General features: G+C 30.6%; 2 protein-coding genes across 2 annotated transcripts; both read left to right on the top strand.

The window, feature by feature from the left end:
- The first annotated feature begins 6,798 nt into the window (after nt 1-6,798).
- On the top strand, nt 6,799-8,130 carry LOC120280740 (NDR1/HIN1-like protein 13). The gene has a single exon (XM_039287684.1). The coding sequence runs from the start codon at nt 7,245-7,247 to the stop codon at nt 8,028-8,030; it is 786 nt and encodes a 261-aa protein (XP_039143618.1). The 5' UTR covers nt 6,799-7,244; the 3' UTR covers nt 8,031-8,130.
- An 8,634-nt stretch (nt 8,131-16,764) lies between these two features.
- Nucleotides 16,765-21,375, top strand: LOC120280971 (protein HOTHEAD-like). The gene is given in 5 exon segments (XM_039287932.1): nt 16,765-16,778; nt 17,491-17,845; nt 18,682-18,992; nt 19,470-20,424; nt 21,330-21,375. Coding segments are annotated over 4 exon segments (1,605 nt in total). The 5' UTR covers nt 16,765-16,778; nt 17,491-17,552.
- Nucleotides 21,376-22,491: the final 1,116 nt, after the last annotated feature.

The raw sequence follows: 22,491 nt of genomic DNA, 5'->3' as shown, positions 1-22,491 counted from the left end.
ACACTGGGTAATAAATATCCTCATTTAAAATTTAAATCAGAACGGAAACAGACGTGGAACGTACTCATAAACTCAACAACATCTTGCTTTCATTTTGTGTGTGTTTCGATCTCGAACCCCCTCCGAAATAAAAGAGTAATGCTATATAGAACGAAGGGATCACACGAATGATGTGGCTGGTGACGTGTCAATTTTTTTTAATTAAAAAAAAATAAAAAGAGAAATTAGGGGAGAAATTAGGGCACATGTTTTTCTATCTCTCGTGTGCGACTCTCTCTCTATCTCTCTCGTGTCCATCCCGGCCGCCGCCCCTCTCTTATTTGGCTTTGAAGAGACACTAGGGCACATGATCGGCTTTGAAGAGAAACAAGTGAATCAACACAGTAAAACAAACAAAAATTCTAAATAACTCAAACAAATCAAACAAATTATTACAAAACATGAAATAAATAACACCATTTGATATAGCGGAGGCAGGAAGCAGGGAAGGGAAGCCGCGGCTTGAACGGGGCCGGGAGCAGAGGAGGAAGCCGCTGCCTGGAGCGGGGGCCGGAAACGGCCGCCAGGATAGGAGCCCAGAGTTGGGAAGGGAAGCGACGGTCGGGACGGAGGCCGAGAGTAGGGGAGGGAAGCGACGGCCGGGACGGAGGCCGAGAGCGGGGGAGGGAAGCGGTGGCCAGGACGGGGGGCCAGGAGCGGGGGAGACGGACGGGGGCCGAGAGTGGGAGAGACGAACGGCAGCCAGAAGCACACACACAAACGAGAGAGAGAGAGAACCAAACGAAAGAGAGAAGAGAGACTCACGTGCTAGTTCTTCTCTTTTTATTTTTTTTTAGTTCTTCTCTTTTTATTTTTTTTTAATTAAAAAAATGACAGGTCACCAGCCACATCATTTGTGTGGCTGGTTCGTGTGATCTTTTCGTTCTATATAGCATTACTCGAAATAAAAACTTTATATAAGAAACTCGGTATTAATAAACCAAGCAACTTTTGGTTTTTTCTTCTAATAATCATATCTGGGTTCATAATAATAATGTTAATAATAATAATAATAATAATAAAAAATACCTAGTTCTTGTTGTTATTCGAAGGCCAAGAATGTTTGCCTGTTTGGGTTCGAAAGCAGCTGAACACTACATGCCATCTGTTTAATTAGCATAAAAGAAAGAAAAAATAGTTGCCATTATAGACATCATCTTTTTTACATGATAGACTATAGTCAACTTGTTAAGGATTAAAAAAAAGTGTTAACGCTATCATGCATTTTTTTATTCAAATGCCAAAAATGTTCGGGTTCAGAAACAGCTGAACACTACATGCCAACTATTTAATCGGCATAAACGGAAGTAAAAATAGTTATCATCATAAACATCATCTTTTTTATATAATACTCACTCCATTTTTTTTTACTTGTCACATTTACTTAATTCATATAAAAAAATTGGTTAAAATTAATTAATTACCTATATTTTATAAAAAAAATTTATTATTTTTTAAAATTACCCTTATTTAAAACTCTAAGTATATAATTTAATGTTTAGTTAATTATAATTTATTAAAAATTAAACAAATATATTAAATTAAAAAATAAATTTTTAAAAAATTTAATATTGTACAAAATTTCGAATATAACAAGTAAAAAAAAAAAAAAGAAAAACTCTAAAACCTTAAAACAGGAGAGAGGGAGTAGACTAATAGTCAACTTGTTAATGATATGTTAACCACGTAATTAATGATGATGATTTTGATTGGTGAAAATAATTAAAGATTAGTGGCATTGCTTTACTTTGATATGAAGCCATCTCTTTCTTGTCTTTATTAATTTTCAGATAACTATCTCACTGCCCACATTAATCCACACGGTTCTCTGAGGAACTTCTACAATATCATTGGTTCTTTACATATGTCACTTCAATGTCACTTCCAAAACTTTTATTCATTCATACAAAAAAAACCTTTCATGGTCCATATATTTTTATTTTTTTAATTCATTATATTTTAAATTAAAAGTATAATAGAGATTGTTAAAGCATACTTTGGAAAACGATACTTAAGTATTTTGAAAACAAATTTACAGGGACCTTGAGCATGTTGCTATCAAATGTAGCCTTTAGGTAAATTTTCACTTTAAATATTTTACATAAAGTATTTATATCTGGCTGAAAAGATAGATTCAAACCATATTTGTTAACATATTAACTTTACATCTATGTAGTCCCAATTATAGATAGGCTATCCACTTTATTTAAAAAAATAAATATTTTACAACTAATCTAAAAAAATTTAAACTCATAAAAAAATTGTACTGTAAATTGAGAATAATTTAATTAATTAATATGAGACTATTTTCTAATTAAATAAATCAGACTCCCATAGCATTTGCACCATGAGTGAGAGCAAATGACATAGGATATGATAACAGGACCATCCTTCAACGACCTATTAAATCAAATGAAATAACACCATACAGTCGTTTGATTAATAGTAATATTACCACGATAATGAAATTACTATAGTAATAAGTTTGGAAATACTATATGCATAGAAATGTTGTGGTAATTTATAATAAATATATTTAGTTGGAAACTTGTATTAATTGTAATCTTTCATTATTATGCTTGGTTGATTATAATAAACTTAGTAGTGTTTTAAAATTTTAAAAAAATTTAAATTTAAAGTGAAAAAAAATTTTAGAAAAAAATAATTAAATTATAAATACCACAAATTAATTTTTTGCACATTTTTTCAAAATATTCTTGTATCTAAAATTTTAAACAAATTTAAAGTTAAAATAAAATAATTTTTTCACATGAAAAATAATTAATAATAACACAAAATAATAATTTTTAAGATATCCCAAAATAGTCTTATATTTTTTGAAATATTGAGGAAAGAGTGAGAAAAGATTTAGATTGAAAAGATGAGGACAAATTTATAAAAAAAAACATGTCGATGGACGGACACTTATTTTGATAGTAATGTTATTACTGACTTATTTGATAATATTTTCTTGTTGGTAATCTCACATTACCATTAACATTATACTGCTACAGTGACTAAACATGGTAATATGTTTATATTATCGTCTGATTCCCGAAAATATTTTCACATTACCATGAACCAAACGGCCTATAAGTTATCAAGACATCCTATAATATTAATAATAAATACCATTATACTATATATATATATATATACAATACATTCGAATATAACTTGTGGACTTGTATGGGCCGTATGACTTCAAATAAGAGATGTATCCACTAACCTAGTCTATGAACCACAGCAAGAAAATGAATATGGGCTTTAGGGCATGAAACATAGTGCAATCTATTAGCATGAACTTCAGACCAAACACAAAGTATGGGCATCTCAGCAGCCCATCTTGACATGATCCAAAGAGAATAAATGAACAACTAGAATTGAAATAAAAAAAAAATTGTCATCTAGCTGGGTTACCAGGGGGTAAAAACATCCCCACATAGTAAAATAAATAACAAGATTGAATAAAATAAATAGCTTAAAAGCGGGGGGATAAAGAAGATAAAAAAGGTAACAAAATAGATTATGAGAGCAAGAGACTTACAGCATGAGCTGTGTGCCGACACACAGTGTTCCCCCGCCGCATGACAGCGTCGGTGTGCCAACATGATAACCACCATCTGCTGCTCTTTTCTTTTTTTTTTTTTATTATTATTCTTCTCCTTATATTATTACAAAACTAATGCATGCTTTTTAATTACCTGGTGAATTTAACATAAAATATGAATTTTAAAGCATAATAAAAATATGTAATCACATGTATAATAATTCAGGCAAGTGATATATAAATGCAAAAATAGAATTTAAAAAACCAATAACAGGGGAGATCTCTCTTTCAAGGTAAGAATACAAACAGCTCTTAGTGAACTGGCATGGTGGAAATTACATCCTGAGAATATGATATTTTAGAATAAAAAGACAAAGTCTCAAATGAAAGTAGGACATGGCAGCTTGACATCTTAGTTTCAGCCAAATTTTAAAAAGAAGAAAGAGTACTTATTTTATATTAAGAATTTAAGAGGGGTTGTTCAACCTATAAATTAATTCAACAAATTAGGTCCTGCAATTAAATAACAAATAATAAACTGTGCTTTTTAGTGCTTCAACAATTGGAAATTTCTGTTCATTTAATAATCTCTTTCTATTTTTCTGATAGTGACTAACACCATCCAACAAACAAGAAAATGTTGGTTCATACTCATGTCAGTTGCTGATGCTGATACTGATAAATTATCCACAAATGCATTCATGATGAACAAAAAACAATATAATAAATAAAATAACAAAAAAAATTCCCATGTAAACAATAATGACCACTAGAATTAGGAGTGGATGTCTGGATTAAACTATGGATTAATTAGCAAAAGTACTGAACCATAGAAATCAATGGAGATAGTGCATGGTTGTACATCAGATGGCTGGCAATGCATGGCCAATTAATAGGATCATAAGACTTTTACCCCCCTCACTTTAAACAGTGCCATATTGTCGGTCACTACAAAAGTAAGTGTCCTTCTTCATTGTCACCCACTTTTATAACTTTCATGTAATTCATGTGTTTCAGGTAGAACATGAGTAATGCTATATGTTTATAATGTTTGGTAGATCAACCAGTATAAGTAATTCCATCTATGTACGGTTTCAGATAGAACATGAGAATATTATCCTAAAAAATCCTCTATGTTTACAGTTTTGGTACATCAACCAAAATAGTTCTCACTGAATAGGTCCACCATAACAAAAAGAATACTGCATTGTTGACATGTTATATTCCAAACTTGAGTGTTGTTAAAGGTAGATGCCTTCTGATTACTGAATTGATGCTCATCTAAACTTCAAAGTAGTGTCACAGTTTGAAAGTGGATTCTTCTTTACTAAAGGTAGTTAGTGGTCATCAACACATGCTTTGATTAATTCTAATGAAATAGTGTTTACATTACATGCATAGAAAACTTTGACATCATATATAAAAATAAATAAATAAATAAAAATAATAGAGAGCACAAACAAAGTTATATATAGCACCAATATTGCGGAAGTAGGTATATGTATGTGTTTGGTGTCAATAAAATAATTTAATTTCGTTTGCCGAGCTGGCTTCCTCTTCATATGTTTTTTAGTAAGATGACTTCAAAAACCAGTGCTACATCTCTCACTTTTCTGATATTTAATAAGAAAAGGATTGGAACCACTAATACAAGTTGTATAATATTCAACGATCTCCAATAATCACAACTATGTTCTGGCTCACCAATTGGCATAAAAGACCTAGATTTATATATGCATAATAATATTCATTTAATTTAATATTGATGTTTCAATGCGTGCATACCATTATAAAAAAAATGAGTAATTATTTGGTAATATTTTTTCTTATCATTACAAAATATTATTATTTTAAAAAAAAAAACTATAAACTCCCCCTTCACACAGAATCACACTTATGTCTTTACATAAAATTTTTAAATTAATATCTAGCCGTATAATCAAAGTTAGTTTGAAAAAGATACGTTTGCAATCACACACTTGCATAGGGTATACAACTATACAAGCAAACTTTTATTATAAGTCTATAAGCTCCTATGCATATCTAACATCACATGTAGAATGATTAATGCCTTTGAAAATTACACATTCAATAATGCAGGTTTATTAAAGACCGTAACTAGTTAGGTGAGTCTAACCAACTAATCTCTAACCCATCCCCAAAAATTATAAAAAGAAAAATATAAAATTTCAATAATTAATCTTCATTGCCTAATAAATGACAAAGGACATGATCCTCAACCACATGTTCCATTAATCTAGTCGATTCCTTGTTCCCATCCTTGATATTCACCATTAAGCATTAATCCTAATAATTAATTTTTCCATTCATCTAATCTAATCATCATCATCATAATTTTTTTTAAACTTTTCAAAGTTACCACAAATGTTGTCAAGGGACAAACAAATAAAAATGTGCGCCATTTATAATGACTGACTGAGTTACTTTCTTACATTCCTTTTTATCTATCACAAATCCATGTTCTTTTTTATCTGTTATTTTCTAATATCAAAAAATATTTATTAATTTTTTTCAAAATTAGAGAAAATATGAAAATATAAATTACGAGTAATTTTGAAAAAATAACTACTTTTTTATAAAATTTTGTGAGATAATTAAATCCACATTCCTCTTTATTTGTCATTTTCTAATTTTAAAAAATAGCTATTATTTTTTTAAAAAATTACCTTTAAGATTTTATTCAATTTTCCTCATAAAATTAAATATGAGAGAAAAATATGAAAATATAAATTATTAAATCCCTCTCTATTTGCCATTTTCTAATATCAAAAAATATTTATTATTTTTTCAAAATTATCTTTAACATTTTATTCAATTTTCCTCATAAAATTAAATATAATAGAGAAATATAAAAATATAAATTATTAAATTCACGTTCATCTTTATTTATCATTTTCTAATATAAAAAAATATTTATTATTATTTTTCAAAATTTTCCTTAACATTTTATTCAATTTTTCTGAGAAATATAAAAATAAAAATTAAGGATAATTTTGATTTTTTAGTATGTAAAATTCAGTTAAGCACGACATAAATTTTTTAGTTGATTTGAAAAAATCTGCTATACCTAATAATAATAATAATAATAATAATAATAATAATATCTGAACTGAAACAATGCATAAAATATACTATTATAGTGTTTCAGCGGATAGATTCGATCCTAGACTATGTCCTCTCCGTCCATAACTTGATAACACACCACTAAGCTAACTATCCGTACCTTGGCACACCACTAGGCCATTGCTAACTAGTGGTTATCGTTATCGTCATCGTCATCAATCCCCACAAATCTCAAAGCCTTATCTATGACTATAACCATTAGTAAGAGTGTCACTAAAACACGGTGAATGTAAGAAAGATATACACCACCACCGTCAGCACAGTCCTCGTTTTCCCTCTTTGTTTCTTTTCTTTCCCATATAACTATAAGAGAGAGATAAAGAGATAAACAAATAGAGAAAGATATACTAAGAATTAGGTCAAGAGAGAACATCTCCATTGGTGAACCATTGCTTTCCTCTCCAACCCTCTCTCTCTCTCTCTCTCTCTCTATACATCAAACCCTAACCCTAATTTCAACAAGAGGAACAATTAGGGAAAGAGGAAACGAAGGAAAAGTAGTAGTACCTCAATGACGGACCGCGTCTACCCGTCGGCGAAGCCGAATCCCCATCCACCACCGCCAGCCGCCAACGGCGCCGCCGCCGCCGGAGGACCACCATCTTTCCCCGCAACCAAAGCCCAGATGTACGGCGCCACCCGCCCGGCGTACCGTCCGCAACCGCTATCGAAGCAGAGACGCCGAAGGTCTCGCCGTGGGTGCTGCTGCGCGTGCTGTCTCTGGCTGATGCTAGTCATCGTTGCTCTAATTCTCCTCGCCGCCATCGCCGGCGGTGTGTTCTACGTGCTCTACCGTCCTCAACGCCCCACCTTCTCCGTCTCCTCACTCCGCCTCTCAACCCTCAACCTCACCTCAAACCATCTCAACTCTCGGATCGACCTTTCCGTCACCGCCCGAAACCCTAACCGCAAGCTCGTCTTCCTCTACGATCCCATCACCATCGCCGCCTCATCCTCCGGTATAGACATCGGCGACGGCTCCTTCCCGGCGTTCACCCACGACACCAAGAACACCACCATCTTGAAAACCGCCCTAACGAGCTCCTCCCAAAGCTTGGACTCCTCCACAGCCTCAGATCTGAAGAAGAAGACGACGATTCCGCTGGAGATCGATCTGGAAACCAAGGCCGGAGTGAAGATCGGAAGCCTGAAAACGAAGAAGATCGGGATCCAAGTCTCTTGCACGGGGATCAACGTGGCGGTGCCCAAGAGCAAGGGCAAGCCCTCCGCCGCTGACTCTCCAGACGCCAGCTGTAAGGTCAAGATTCGCATCAAGATCTGGAAATGGACGGTCTAGATAAATTCCATTTTTACTTAAATAATCCTCATCTCATGTAAAAAAATCAAGAAGAAAAAAAAAACTAAGAAAACAACGAGAGTGATGATGGTTATCTTCCCTTTTTTTGCCTAAATTGTTTAAGTGGTACTTTGATTTGTGATAATAGTGAGTTTTTTTTTAATATTGAAAATAAGATATTTAATGTGGGAAAAGGGTTGGAATTAAATTGGTGAAAAATGAGGGAAGACTTTTGGTGTCGGTGTTGTTGGATCTAATGAAGGGAAGGTGTTGGCGTGCACATGATGATGGGGCAGTTCTTGTGCCACGTGGCATGTTTTTGAGGGGTTGCCTGGATTGCATGTCATGCTTGCATGTTGAGATAATCAGCTTTTCTTCAAAACCATGGTAAATATTTAAGTCATCTACACATGTTTAGCAAAAATGTTTATTTACAGCCATTCATCATAATCCAATAGTTACAATATATATGAATATTATATAAATTTATTGTATATTACTGTATATATATATAACATTGTTTTTTATACTGTTTAATATTTTTTAATTATTGGATGATAATCTATTGATTATTGTGGATGTTTTTAACAATAGGATACTGATTCAACGGTCATTTTGGATATCTCTAAATGATAATTTATTATACATGTTTATTTTTTAATTTACATGAAGTTTTACGTTTGATCATTAAATTCACTATCTTCTACATAACATTCATATATAAGATAGATACTTCATTTGCAAATATTCTTAAACATTTGTAAAATCAAAAAATGAATTTGTAATTCCGATGTGGAAGTTTTTTTTGGGTGTCAGATTGTTAATCTAATTGCTCCCAATGTTCTAAACGATTACCCCTCATATATATATATATATATATAATTAACTCACTATTTTATTATAAATAAATAAAATATAATTAATAACTACTACATTAATAAAAAAAACATGGTGATATGTCATATAATCCACTAATAATAAAAAACGTTATCTTAAAATAACCTCAATGACTTCAACCAACAATAAGTGATATGTTATATTATCTACAAATGATGAAAAACGTTGTCTTAAAATAACCTCAATGAATTCAACAAACAATGAGTGATAATTGGGATGGCGTCCATCGGTATCACTTTATTGACTAAAAAAAATTATATAATTTTTTTAAAAAAAGAATTATGGTGTCACTTTATTGCCTAAGAAAATTGTATATACTTTATTTTTTATTTTTTTATAAAAAGAATTGTGGTTAGGAAAATATTATGTTGAGAGTAATTATTATATAATTAATTGTGTATGTGAGTGTGACTTGTTTTGGGGAATTTATTTGTATAATAATGTAGCTGTCAAAGATGGAGACATGAGATGTGGGAAGGATACCACCGAGGGAGTGGCTGATGGGTTTTTAAGTTTTTTCCTTTTGTGTGGAGACCATGACATGACAATATCAGTGTCCACGTACGTAGTTTAATTAGAGGATTTCTTTTTTCTTCTTCTTCTTATTATTTTTTCAAGTTTTATTTTGACTCGCTACAAACTCCATTATTGCAAGTTTGTAGCCATGGGTGGCCTTTCATATGCTTCATTTCATTGTGATGGTGATGGTGATGGCAAAGAAAATGTGGTATTGCAGGGAAAAAAAATGTTAATAGAAATATATCAGAATAATTTATCGTGCAATTCCTACTCAAAGAAGTCAAGATTTCAATTCATGGTTCATTCCTATTTTCAATTTAAAAAAAAAAAAACAAGAGAGAAGCAGAAAAAAAAAGACGATATAGAATGACTATTTTCATATATCATAAGGTATTAAGGATGGTTAACTTTTTTTCTTGTTAAGTGAGAGTTGGAGAGACTAATTCTCTCTCATAGTATTGATGTGAAATATTTGTCAATTTTATTGGGGAAAAAAATTATAGGGTGTGCTGATCTTACTATTTATTATTAGTACCAACGATTCGATACTCATTGACTACTAATTAATGGGATGTCAATTTGGTGGTTATGTTTTTTTTTAAAATCTATATTCAGAGAACATGAAAAATCAATAAATAATTATAAGAAATTAAAGCAAAGCATAATGGCGACCATACAATTTCCTCTAGATGTAGTTGCATACTTGAAGCAAGAATATTTCTAGTGTATATGAAAGAGAAAAAAATGCTTGTGCGCTCATATAGAACATGGAAAAAAGATCCAAGTATCCATAATAATTTTTAACTGATCTTCAAGTCCTTACAAAATTTTTTGAATTCAATAGCTCATCAAAGCCAAGCGGGGGCAAAAACACTCTAACGGGAATTTACTCTTACGTACATCCATTTCCTTAGTGAGCAAAAAAAAAACCCAGTGAGCCTCCGCTAACTTCTAAGAGTAAAGCTAGCTGGGGGCTATGCATAGACAAGTTATAAGCACGGGCGGGGCTCGCCAGTATAGGATGAAGGAGAAGAGAGGATTGGACTAGCCACGTAGGCATACACAAACTGGAAGTTAATACTTTAATAAAAGCATAATACGCGAATTGGTTCTTCTACTTTTCTCTCTCTTCCCTTTTGGTCCCTCTACTCAGAAATGTTCCCAAGTAGTCTTTCTACTCTTGATAATAGTTCTAATTAGTCTCTTCTATTCTGAAATACACTAATTATTTGGCTGTATTTTCAAGAGTACAGGGACTAGATGTGAAGAGATTAAGGGTAGAGAGACTAAATTGGGTCATTTTCAAGAGTAGAGGGATTAGTGTGGCGCATTTCTAAGTAGAGAAACCAAAAGAGAAAAGAGAGAGAGAAATGGAAGGACCAATTCGGGTATTATACCTTTAATAAATATATATTCACAACTTATGTGAGCTGAGGTGTAAGAAACTTGATGACAATAGACTACGAGGTTGTTGGTTTTTTTTTAAATAAAAAATTAAAATATGAAGGTCTTCAGTCTTGTAACTTATTTGACTTAAAAAAAAAAAATACGTGGCTATGTGTAACTTTGAGGGGGTCCACGGGTACTTTCTTGTTTTAAAAACAGTGTAAAACCTCTTAAAATAATATTTTTTGGCAAATACAATTATTATTTTATAAAATTTATTTATTTATTAATATATAAATAATTTATAAAAATTTATTGATAAATAAATATTTATTAATTTAAAGAAAGTTTTTATATTTTATACAAACGAAAAACACTATTTATAACATAGAAAAATTAATTTTACAGCAATTAAATGATTTGCTATATAAAAATGATGTATTTTATCATTCACTTATATAAAAAAATATCAAATATGGGCGTCCATATTTTGCAAAAAATAAATATGAGATTAAATTTAGCTCATAGATATAGAAAAAAACAAATGACTTTATATACATATTTTAGAAAAAAATAAAATTTAAAAATAGAAGGTAATTTAAAAAAATCATTGTTATAGTTAAATTTTGTACGTTTATGTATTTCAATGAATTATTAATTTTGTATTTTTATTGTGTCCTATAAGGTTTAAAAGAAATTAAATTTTTATGTATTTAACAAAATTATTAATTTAGCACATTAACCAAGTCGAGATTAGAAACATTTATTATTTAATCAAGATTATTAATTTATCAAATCTGATTTATTGAGATTTTACTATATAAAATGGACAATTACTAGTATATTCTTCTAAATAATATATTTGACTGCAATAACATTAAACCATTTACAAAAGAGCAATGCTACTATTCATCATGAATAACTTGTATGAAAAATCACATCAATACTAACCTCAGAGTTGGGGTTGAAAATCCCAGAACTGGGAATCACACAAATACTAAGTTACTAACCCCAGAGCTGGAGTTGTTAACCCCAGCACTGGGGTTAGTATTCGTGTTGAATTTTGTGAAAGTTATTAGTGATGAATAACATTTCTCTATATAAAAATATATATGCAAAATTAGGGTAGAGGTTGGGATATTAATTCAATAATTAGTTAAGCGGTTTTAGCTCATCGGCTTTGGATGGCCGTCGCGCTGTTGGTTCTTTGTCAAGTCATGCTAGTTACCCCATCAAACCAGCAGGTTCTTCTTTGGCGCTATCTTTGAGGAGACATGATAACACAAGGAGTCACGCTACCCATTACCGACATGTTTTAAAGATAGTGGTCTACCCTGTGACTTGCGGCTCTTTCCCTGCGAACACCGAATCAGGAGTGATGCCATGTGTCCAAGCAGTTTTAGGTCAACCGTCGGATGCTACTATTTCAGAGGTGGATACTCCCGCGGCTGTGGTGGCGTCATGTGGCTATATGGAAGTGAGACAAATGTTGGATGCTAGTATTGTGAAGTTGGACATTTTTCCACTTGTGGTGCAGCCCTATGTCCAAGAGAAGGAGATTTCCACCCAAGTCTTGCTTGCCTCGGGTGGGCCGTTTGACTTGGAGCCCAATGTCATGTTAGCTCTTTTAAACCCATCAATTGTCTGGATTAGGTTAGACTTAGTTGTTGCTAAACACCTACGATCTTCCAAGAAGAAACAAGAGCAGAGAAATCTAACAGAGGCCCCTAATGCTAAGAGAGCAAATTTAGACAACTCCATCAGTAGTGTTCGACGCAGTTTGGTGTTGATGGAACCATGTGATGATGTTGCCAGTAGGAGCACAATAGGCAGGGCGGACTCCGATCTGTTAGGAGACTAGTTTGCCACCTATCACGCGGCCGGTTGGAGATTTGTGCGCTGGCCGTTATCTTTTATCTTTATGTTTTTTCTTTGTGTTGTTCTATTTTCCACTTCTAGTGGATTTTTATTTGAATGAATGTGGTTTATCCACTTTTTTTTTTAAAAAAAAAAAACTGTTGGGCTATTGCGTCGATGGTTACCCTATATATTATACAAGCCAAAAAAAAGCCTACACTCCTGAATAATGACTAGTGAATGAGATCTAGGAATTTGATTGTTTGACATCAAAACATAGTATTCCCCTGTATGCCATACATGTCTATACACGTATGGAAACATTGACAATGTATGCTAAGATTCAACAACAGGCTGAGCAACTCCTTTGGCTTTGGCAGCTGCCGCAGTGGCTGCTGCGGCCGAAGGCAGAGATGGAGCTGTAGGCGTAGTAGCAGTCTGTGCGGCAGCCACCATTACTAGTTGTTGTTGTTGCTGTTGCTGATTTTTCAGCTGTGTGAGCAAGTTCAAAATTTGAGCACTAGTAAGAGTTTCATGCTCCAGCAGTGCAATTGCAAGAGCATGTAACTCTTTGTTGTGTTTTGTGAGAATGATCTTTGCATTGTTGTATGCTCTCTGTACCAAGTTCTTTACTTCTTCATCAATTAGTTGCCGGGTTTAGGTGCTCAGGCTTTTACCGTTATCTCATCAATGAAAATTATGCATGGTGATTGCTTCTTCGCTGCACTGAAAAGATCCCTCACCCTCTTAGCTCCAACATCAACCTACATCTCTTCAAACTGACTGCCACTGCAAGAGAAGAAGGGTACATTCACTCCTCTTGCAATATTAACCTTAATTTTCTAACAAGAGTGTCGACAACCGCAATTCTATCCCAATCACATAGACACATTCTTCCGAACCTCATTAAATCTCTTATGTTTGTGTGATTGCTTTTTTGTTTTTTTCCTTTAATCTCTGTTCAATTCCTCAATAGAAACAAGTGATCACAAATAATTAGAACAATAAAAATTCTTATGCATATAAGGGAGGAAATTTTTTAGATACAATTAAGAAGAGATCTCTCAACCAACAACACATGTTCACCATTTTATGGGCATTACTGGCTAAAATTACCTTGGGATCATGAAGATAATGAACTATTGCTTCTAATTCAGCTTTAGCCTCATCAACCCCTTTTACATCCTCAAATTTTGTCCTAGAAGTAGAATTGATGCCAGGCTGCACTTCTTCATATATAGCTGTCTGCTAAAAGATTGCTAACCATTACTGGTTCGCAGATCTTCAAACAGTGCTGCCGCACCATAAATTAGAAGCAATCCTAGCACATGACCGCAGATGTGCGCGGGCAGATATAAGAAATTAACTATAGCTTTCTGCCGTCACCGTATGAATAGGAGCACTTGCAATACCAACAGTTCCATCTTTAGTCAACTCGTTAGCCTCGTTTTTAATTCTGAAAAAGCACCAAATTAAAACCCTCTTCCTCTCTAGGTAAACCAGGGCTTAATTTTTTTTTTCCATAGGCGACTTTTAACTATAATTTTGTTTTGTTTTAGTAACTGAATTTTAATAATTAATTAATTATTAAATATTAATTTATTAACATATATGCAAATACTTTACAAAAGCTACATATTTAGTATTTAATATTTAATATTTAATATAATTATTTATTAGATATTTGTAAAATATTAATGAAAAAAAATATATAATCATATATAAATTTAATTAAATATATACCTAATTATTTTTTTTATAATTAACATAATATAATGAAGAATTTTATACTTAATAAAACTTAATAATTATCTATAATGAGGGTAATTTTTAAATACAGTAAACCAAACAACATGTTTTCAAATTCAGATTTATAAACTCTTCTAACCAAAAACAAAATTTTGTAATCCGTTGCTTCAAATATATTTAACTAAACACTAGATTTAATTCTTATATATAATTAAATATGATGATTTATAACTATACTGTACTTAGAAATCCACTGCATTTTTAACTACATCTATCAAAACCATCTAAAAGAAAGACCGGGATTTAAATTTTATTCAATATTTACGAAGACGAATGTACATATGCAAAAGATCAAACTCAAAAAACTCAAATGCTGATACTAAAATGCATCAAACAGAGCATAAACCCAAGCTTAATAAACAATAAATTCTAGCACTTCATACATATATTTTTTTTATTGAGGTTTAGTAAATTTAAGCCTAATCCCTTCTTTCAAAAAGGTTCTTATTTCGCATTTATCTTGTGGCTCAAACGTGCAATATATTTAAATTAAATATTACCATTATCATTATCATTAAAAATAAAATTCATGCATAAACGAGTTGATCAGTATGAAATATTTTTGCATGTTTCACTTTTAAATAAATAAACTAATCATACTGTATTTTCTAAATGAATGTGTAACAATTCAATGAAACTAACTCTCAAAATAACATTAATAGTAATCATATTTTAGAGTTTTAAAAGGTAGTCAGGCATATTTCTCCTTCTAAGATAATCATCAAAAGTAGCTTATTACAAGATATATGCCTACATGAGCTCATGTTATGCCTAATTTATTTGCATTTACAACACTTTTTTAACTTTGTTGTTCTATGTAATTATCATTATAAATAGGAGCAATTTTATGTAAATCTATTAACATTATTGGATCCATTTGAACAAGAAGTACTTGGCTCATAAACAGGAAGTACCTGGCTCATAAACAGTAAATAAATAGTATTACTACAGTTTGATAGTACATGATTTTAATCTTGTGTTTGTTCACCTACTATTAAGTAACAAGCTTTTGCGCCACAAAATGCTCGTCTTTTAGTACTTTTCTTGTTATTTTAATATTGTTATGCAATTAGTGGCTAGATATTGGGAAATTAAAGGTTAATTTAATTAACTTGTGTATTCTGTGTGAAATTAATTAATAATTTATATATTTATTATGATTATATATATAATCTATAAACATGGAGAAAAATAATTTTATAAAATTATATTATACAAATATGGAGATGTTGCATTTAGAATTTTGATGAGTAAGTAGCATGTTTTAATCTATATAAAAAGAATTAATACTTCAAAAGGATTATACAATTGTGAAGGACATAATACTAGTCAAATAATGTACATGTTCAATGTTCCCATCAAGCATATGTAATTTAATTTCTTGATAACTTCTTATAAGTGGGCAAAATCTTTAAAGTCAATTGATTATTATTATTATTATTATTGTTATTATAATAATAATAATAATATATTATTATTATTATTATAATTATAAAGTCAATCAAAAGCAACTGCAATTTTGCTATCTAACTATTATACTTTAGTACTACACGTGTTGTCACTATTATATATATATATATGTTATACGTATACTTATACATCATATATTCTTAAAATATAATCACCAACTCAATTCAGAGAGTGTTTTTCTTTATTCCACATATTTATTAATAACTTGAGTATTTTAAATCATATAAAAAATTAATTTGATTGTATAATAATAATAATTAAATGAATAAGAGCTTGTAACCAAATAGTATCGGTGATGAAATGAGTGACATATATTTTAATAAAAAATAATTAAAATAAATTGTCTTATAACCATAAACATCTTCAAATTCTCCTTAAAAATATCATGCTCCAGATTCAATTGTCAATTGCTTGCAAGATTAGTATACATCCAAATTAATTTCCTACAAAATTAACCAATCAACTTGCACTATTATTTATGTCCAACCTCCTCATGATCTCTAGTCCATGGTCACCCAATAATAGTAAATATAATTAATGTTTTAAAATTATATAGGTTCACCAAAAAAATAATGCACATATGGTCTTCTTCAACTTAAGAAAGGATAAGTTATTTTTTCAATAGTACGGACACAAAACTCTAATTGTATTCAACTGCTACCAATAAATTTATCAACAATTTCTCTCTATAAATCCTTCATGCAAAAGCGAAAGGGCATCTAAGACTCTAAGTCACCATGGCCAGGAAGAAGGATGACTTATTTCTGTTTCTTTTCATCTTCATCCTCGTCTCATTATATCCATGTCATGGTATTTCAGTTTTTATATATATTTTTTAATATTATCCGTGAATGTTTAATATTTATTAAAATATATTTTATATTTACATGTATTTTATGATTCTAAATTCAGTATATTATTCTTTGATGATGTTATATATAATCACACCAAAAAAAAGAAACAAAGTGCAATAAGGAGAGAAAAGGAGTCTAAGTCAAGATGGCTTAGAGAAACATGGCTATTTCTTTTTTCTATTCGTCTTCATCCTTATATTAATTATTACCCTCCAATCTCCATGTCATTATTACCCTCCAATCTCCATGCAAGACATTTCATTATATATATATTTATATTTATTAAATTTAATAAATTTGTCCATCACAATATCTTCAGTATTTTGTCAATAACCTTTATTTATTAACATCGAGTTTTTTCTATAAGGTGTTTGTTACATTGAGGAGATGGGTTCAAATTCCAATTTGTACTGGTGTTGTAAAACTCAGCTCCTCATGTGTGTCTATTCCTGATATGTAACTTATCCATATTTATCATATATATATATATATATATATATATATTCAGTGTTAGTACATATTTAAAATTTTTATATTCAATATATTATTATTATTATTATTATTATTATTTTTATTTAATTTCTCACTGTCTCAAATAGATCAGGATCTTTTATTTTAATTTCTATATTTGACGTAAATTTCTTCACTTATTAAAATAAATCTTGTAGGGAATTTCTCACAAGCAAACAACAAACAACCAAACTTCAGAAATGCAAGTAGTTTTTCAACAATGCCAAACTTACCATATGACTACATAGTGGTTGGAGGAGGAACAGCAGGGTGTCCATTGGCAGCAACACTGTCTAAAATATTTAGGGTTTTGGTGCTAGAAAGAGGTGGATCACCATATGGAAATGCTAACATCTCACGCTTAGAAAATTTCCACATTAGTTTGGCACACTCCACACCAACCTCTCCTGTTCAAAGGTTCCTATCAACTGATGGTGTTTTCAATCATAGAGCAAGAGTTTTGGGTGGCAATACTTGCATCAATGCTGGCTTCTACTCTAGAGCTCAGCCTAGGTTTGTGTCTTCTTTGTTTCTTAATTTTGAGATAATAATATTATTATTCATATGCCAAGTTCCACGTTTCTTTTGAGTTGGGAAAAAAAATTGAGATAACCAACTATTTTATATAGAACTGATCATATTTATGTGTACATTCCTGTGATTAAAAAAAAAAAATTAATAACATTAAAATGAAAAAGAGAAAAAAATGACAATTATAGCTTTGCCAATATATCTCGGGGCATCATTTCTTCTGATGCAGCAAATAGTTAACTAAAATTGAGTTCACATATAATAACATATCTTAAATGGTATAAACATAGAGGTATAAAGATAATAATAGTTTTTACAAGGGTAGTTTCTCAATGGCATATATATATATATATATATATAGATTTGCAAAAATCACATTAAAAAAATAATGCACAAGGCATTTTAGAATTTCATATTAGAGATTATATACTAGGATAATATATACTCTCTCCTGTATTTTTTATTTGTCCATTTTAACTAATTCACATGAATTAATAAAGTTGATTAATTAGTTGGCAATTTAAAATTTATAAAAAAATATATTAACTTTTTAAAATTATTTAAAATATGATTTAATAACATATATAGTTAAATATAATTTATTAAAAATTATGAAAGTACATTAAAATGATCGGATGGAGTTTATTTTTTAAAATTTTATAAAAAATAGACATTTCTCAACAAATTTTTTTTTATATACATAAAAATTTAAACTCGTTAATTTAGGATAATATTTTATTTATTCATAATTAATTCTATGCTTCAAATATATTATATAGTTATATAGTAATTTTATAAATAACATTATATTTACGTAGTTTTGTAAGAAATGCTGGATGGGATGAAGTGTTGGTGAATGAGTCATACAAATGGGTGGAGGACAAGATAGTCTTCTTGAAGCCAGCGGCGCCATGGCAAAGTTCAGTGAAGGATGGGCTCTTGGAGGTTGGAGTCACTCCCTTCAATGGATACACCTATCAACATATCAACGGGACGAAGTTTGGCGGTTCTATCTTCGATAAGAACGGCTTCCGACACACCGCCGCCGATCTCTTGGCCGCTGGCAACCCCCCCAACCTTCATGTTTTCATTTATGCCACTGTGCAAAAGATCGTCTTTGATACCAAAGGTTGGTGTGTTCCTTTATTTCTCTTAATAACGGTGAGAGTTATTTCAGTTAAAAGAGTTTCTAACACGGTAAAAATAATATTTGATTACGAGACATATATGGCATAAGTTATGCAACGTAACTTATACTACATTAGTCTGTTATTAACAGCATGAGCGCATTAATGACTCAATTAAATGTGAATCTCAAATTGAGATACCAAGTAAATTTTTTTAAAACTTAATAATTCAAATAGGAGTATCTAAATAGTTTGGTAACTATTTAACTATTTAAATAATTTACTCTTTTTTATTTTTTATTTTAGGGCTAATGTGAATGGGCCACTCCACACATTCTCTAAATCTTTAACTACGTTTTAAAAAGAAGTCAAATTTTTTAATTTTCAGAATGGAAGTTATTTGTATTACCACTCGTCTATTGTGGCGATGGTGATGATTAACAACTTTGCATTGTCAAATTAAATAAATATTTAAACAGGTACAAACCCCAAAGCGATCGGAGTGATCTTCAACGACGAGAATGGCAATCGACATGAAGCATCTATCAAAGCAGATGAGCAAAGTGAGATACTCTTAACCTCCGGCGCGATTGGAACGCCGCAATTATTATTACTAAGCGGTGTCGGACCAGAGGAAGACCTAAGAAAAATGAATATTACGGTGATACTAAACAATGAACATGTAGGAAAAGAGATGGCAGACAACCCATCAAACAACATCCAAATCCCTTCACCAGAAATACAAAAGCAAACACTACTTCAAGTAGTAGGCATCACTACTAAGGGTTTCTACGTTGAGTCCAGCAGTGGCTTTGGCCAAAATAATGACAGCATCGTCACTATCGAGAATGGCAATATGTCTGAGGTAATTTTTATTTTAGATTATATAAATAATATTATTAATATTTATCAAATTAACTAATGTGAGACTATTATTTAATGTAGTTAAAAAGAGATATTCCGAGGAGGTTCTATTCTTGAGAAGGTCATAGGTCCTCTCTCCAAAGGAAACCTCAGCCTTGTTAACACCAATGTAACCAGCAACCCGGCCGTTACCTTTAACTACTTCGCCGAGCCCGAAGATCTCCGGCGATGTGTTGCAGGAGTTAGTTTGTTATTAAAGATTGCGAAAACAAGGCCGGTGATTGAGCTGATGGGGAACTTAAGTTACACAGATGAGATGTTGTTGAACATGAGTGTGAATGCTAATATAAATTTGATACCGAAGAGTGGGAATGAGACAAAGTCATTACCTGAGTTCTGCAAGAGAAGTGTGACAACTTTGTGGCATTACCATGGAGGGTGTATTGTTGGGAAGGTGGTGGATAGGGATTACAAGGTCATTGGAGTTGGGAGGATTCGGGTGGCGGATAGCTCTTTGTTTGTTGAATCCCCGGGGACTAATCCTCAGGCCACTGTTATGATGCTGGGCAGGTATTTAATTTCTCTAGTCTTTTTAATTTTTCTATTTTAATTAATATATATGAATTAAATAATTGATTAAAATTAGTTGATAATATAAAAATTATAAAAAAATAAATTAATTTTTTAATATTATTTTTATTTAATAAAAAAATAGTTGAACATGATTTATTGGAAGAGCAGTAGAATTATATTAAATAAAGAATATTTATGAAGTTATTTATGTATTTAAGGCTTTGGTGCAATAATTATGAAGGTTAAATATTAGAAGATTTGTAGGTTATCTCTGATAATAATTATTTAAAAAACAGTAATAATTGATCTTTTAAATAATTCAAGAAATTATATTTGTTTGTAGACCATGTACTATAAGTGCTGGGCAATGGCATGCCAGAAGAAAAAAAAAAGATACATAATTTTGAGGTTATAAGATTGTGCAGGCATTTAAAAAAAATAATATAACCCAAAAATAAATAGACAATCCTAATATACTATAAAACATAGAGGTTGTGTTGTCTAAAAAAATTTGTAGATATTGTATCTACGAATGTAAGTGCTAAATCATTGGATTGAAATCCAATAGTCTCTAATTCATCCAAATTTTATTACGTAGATAAATACTGTTTTTGTGTTTATGAATAGCATAATAAAAAGTGAGATCCACAATATTTCAATTTGAACTGTCAAATCGTGCTTTGATACTGTTGATAACACGGTTAACTTATCCACTTCTCTCTGTCTCTATGTATCTTGTTTTTTATCAACTTAGAAAACATATATATATATATATATATATGATCTTATAAAATTGCATAATTGTTTATGATCAAGTCAAATAAACTTTATTTGTGATAAATATACGTCAGAATACTGGTATTATTTGCTCTAATCATTGTATTTTACTTTTTTATGCTCAGAATGATGGGAGTGAAGATGATCAGGGAGAGACTGAGAGCAGGCTAGAGACTATGTGCTGCATGGCCATGAAGGAAGTGCGAATAATAAATAAAAAAAAAATCGAAATAATATATTATCAATTAATGTACCACAAACACTGTTCATCCAGGATTTCTATATTATTTTCATACTGTACATATATTGTACATCCGGGTTCTAGTACTGTTTAGTACTGTTTATATTCATAAAAAAAAGCGCTTGTCGTCTATTATTAAAAAAAAATGTACCACAAACACTTCAATAAAATGAAAGCTTCTACTTTGAGTTAAATAAGATAGTTTTATCAGCATACAACACTAGCTTGTTCTTGCCTTTGAAATTGCTGCATTAATAAATAAATAAATAAATAAATAATCCTAGCAGACAGGGTATGGTTTAAACCACACTATTAAAAAAACCTTGTTTGCTGATAAAATGATCCTACCGGCAGGAGCGGAGCCAGGAATTATATAGAGGGGGGCTAACTACAAGTTTTAAAATAAATAAATAATAATAATTTTAAATTAAAAATTTTAAATAATAAAATAAATTAAAATTTAAAAGAAATAATTAAAATTAATTAATATATCAAAATAAATTATTAACATTTAGATTTTTTTTTTAAAATTCAAACTCAGGGCTGTTTAAAATAACTTGAGGTATATAAAGGAATTTTAGAATAAATCGTCTAATTTATTTAATAAAAATTAAATTTATTTAGATTTTATTTTAATAAATACTTATTTGAGATATTTGTTTATCATTTTCACATACTACTAAACTCATGATAAAAGAATATATTTAAAATTTGTGAATAAAACTCAACAAAGTAAAAAATCTAACAAAAATTTTTTTTGTAACAATATAAAAACTACAAAAGCTCTCATTTATAATTAAAAGAAATAAATATTATATTAATTTTGGAGAAACAAATGCATGAAAAAGTAGCATTATAATAGAATTTTGAAAAATTAGTTCGAGAAGATATGACTGATTAAGCATTAAAATAAAATATTTAATATATTATTGTATTATTTAAAATTTAAAAATTAACTAAAATTAAATTATATTGATTAAATATTAAATTAAAATATTTTTTTATTATGATAATTATTGGTAGTCTTTCAAAATTTTAATTTTTAA

Source organism: Dioscorea cayenensis, chromosome 17, assembly GCF_009730915.1.
Source record: "Dioscorea cayenensis subsp. rotundata cultivar TDr96_F1 chromosome 17, TDr96_F1_v2_PseudoChromosome.rev07_lg8_w22 25.fasta, whole genome shotgun sequence".
NCBI classification, from domain to species: domain Eukaryota; kingdom Viridiplantae; phylum Streptophyta; class Magnoliopsida; order Dioscoreales; family Dioscoreaceae; genus Dioscorea; species Dioscorea cayenensis.
The sequence above is the reverse complement of the archived record's forward strand: the minus strand, read 5'-3'. Positions and strand labels throughout refer to the sequence as shown.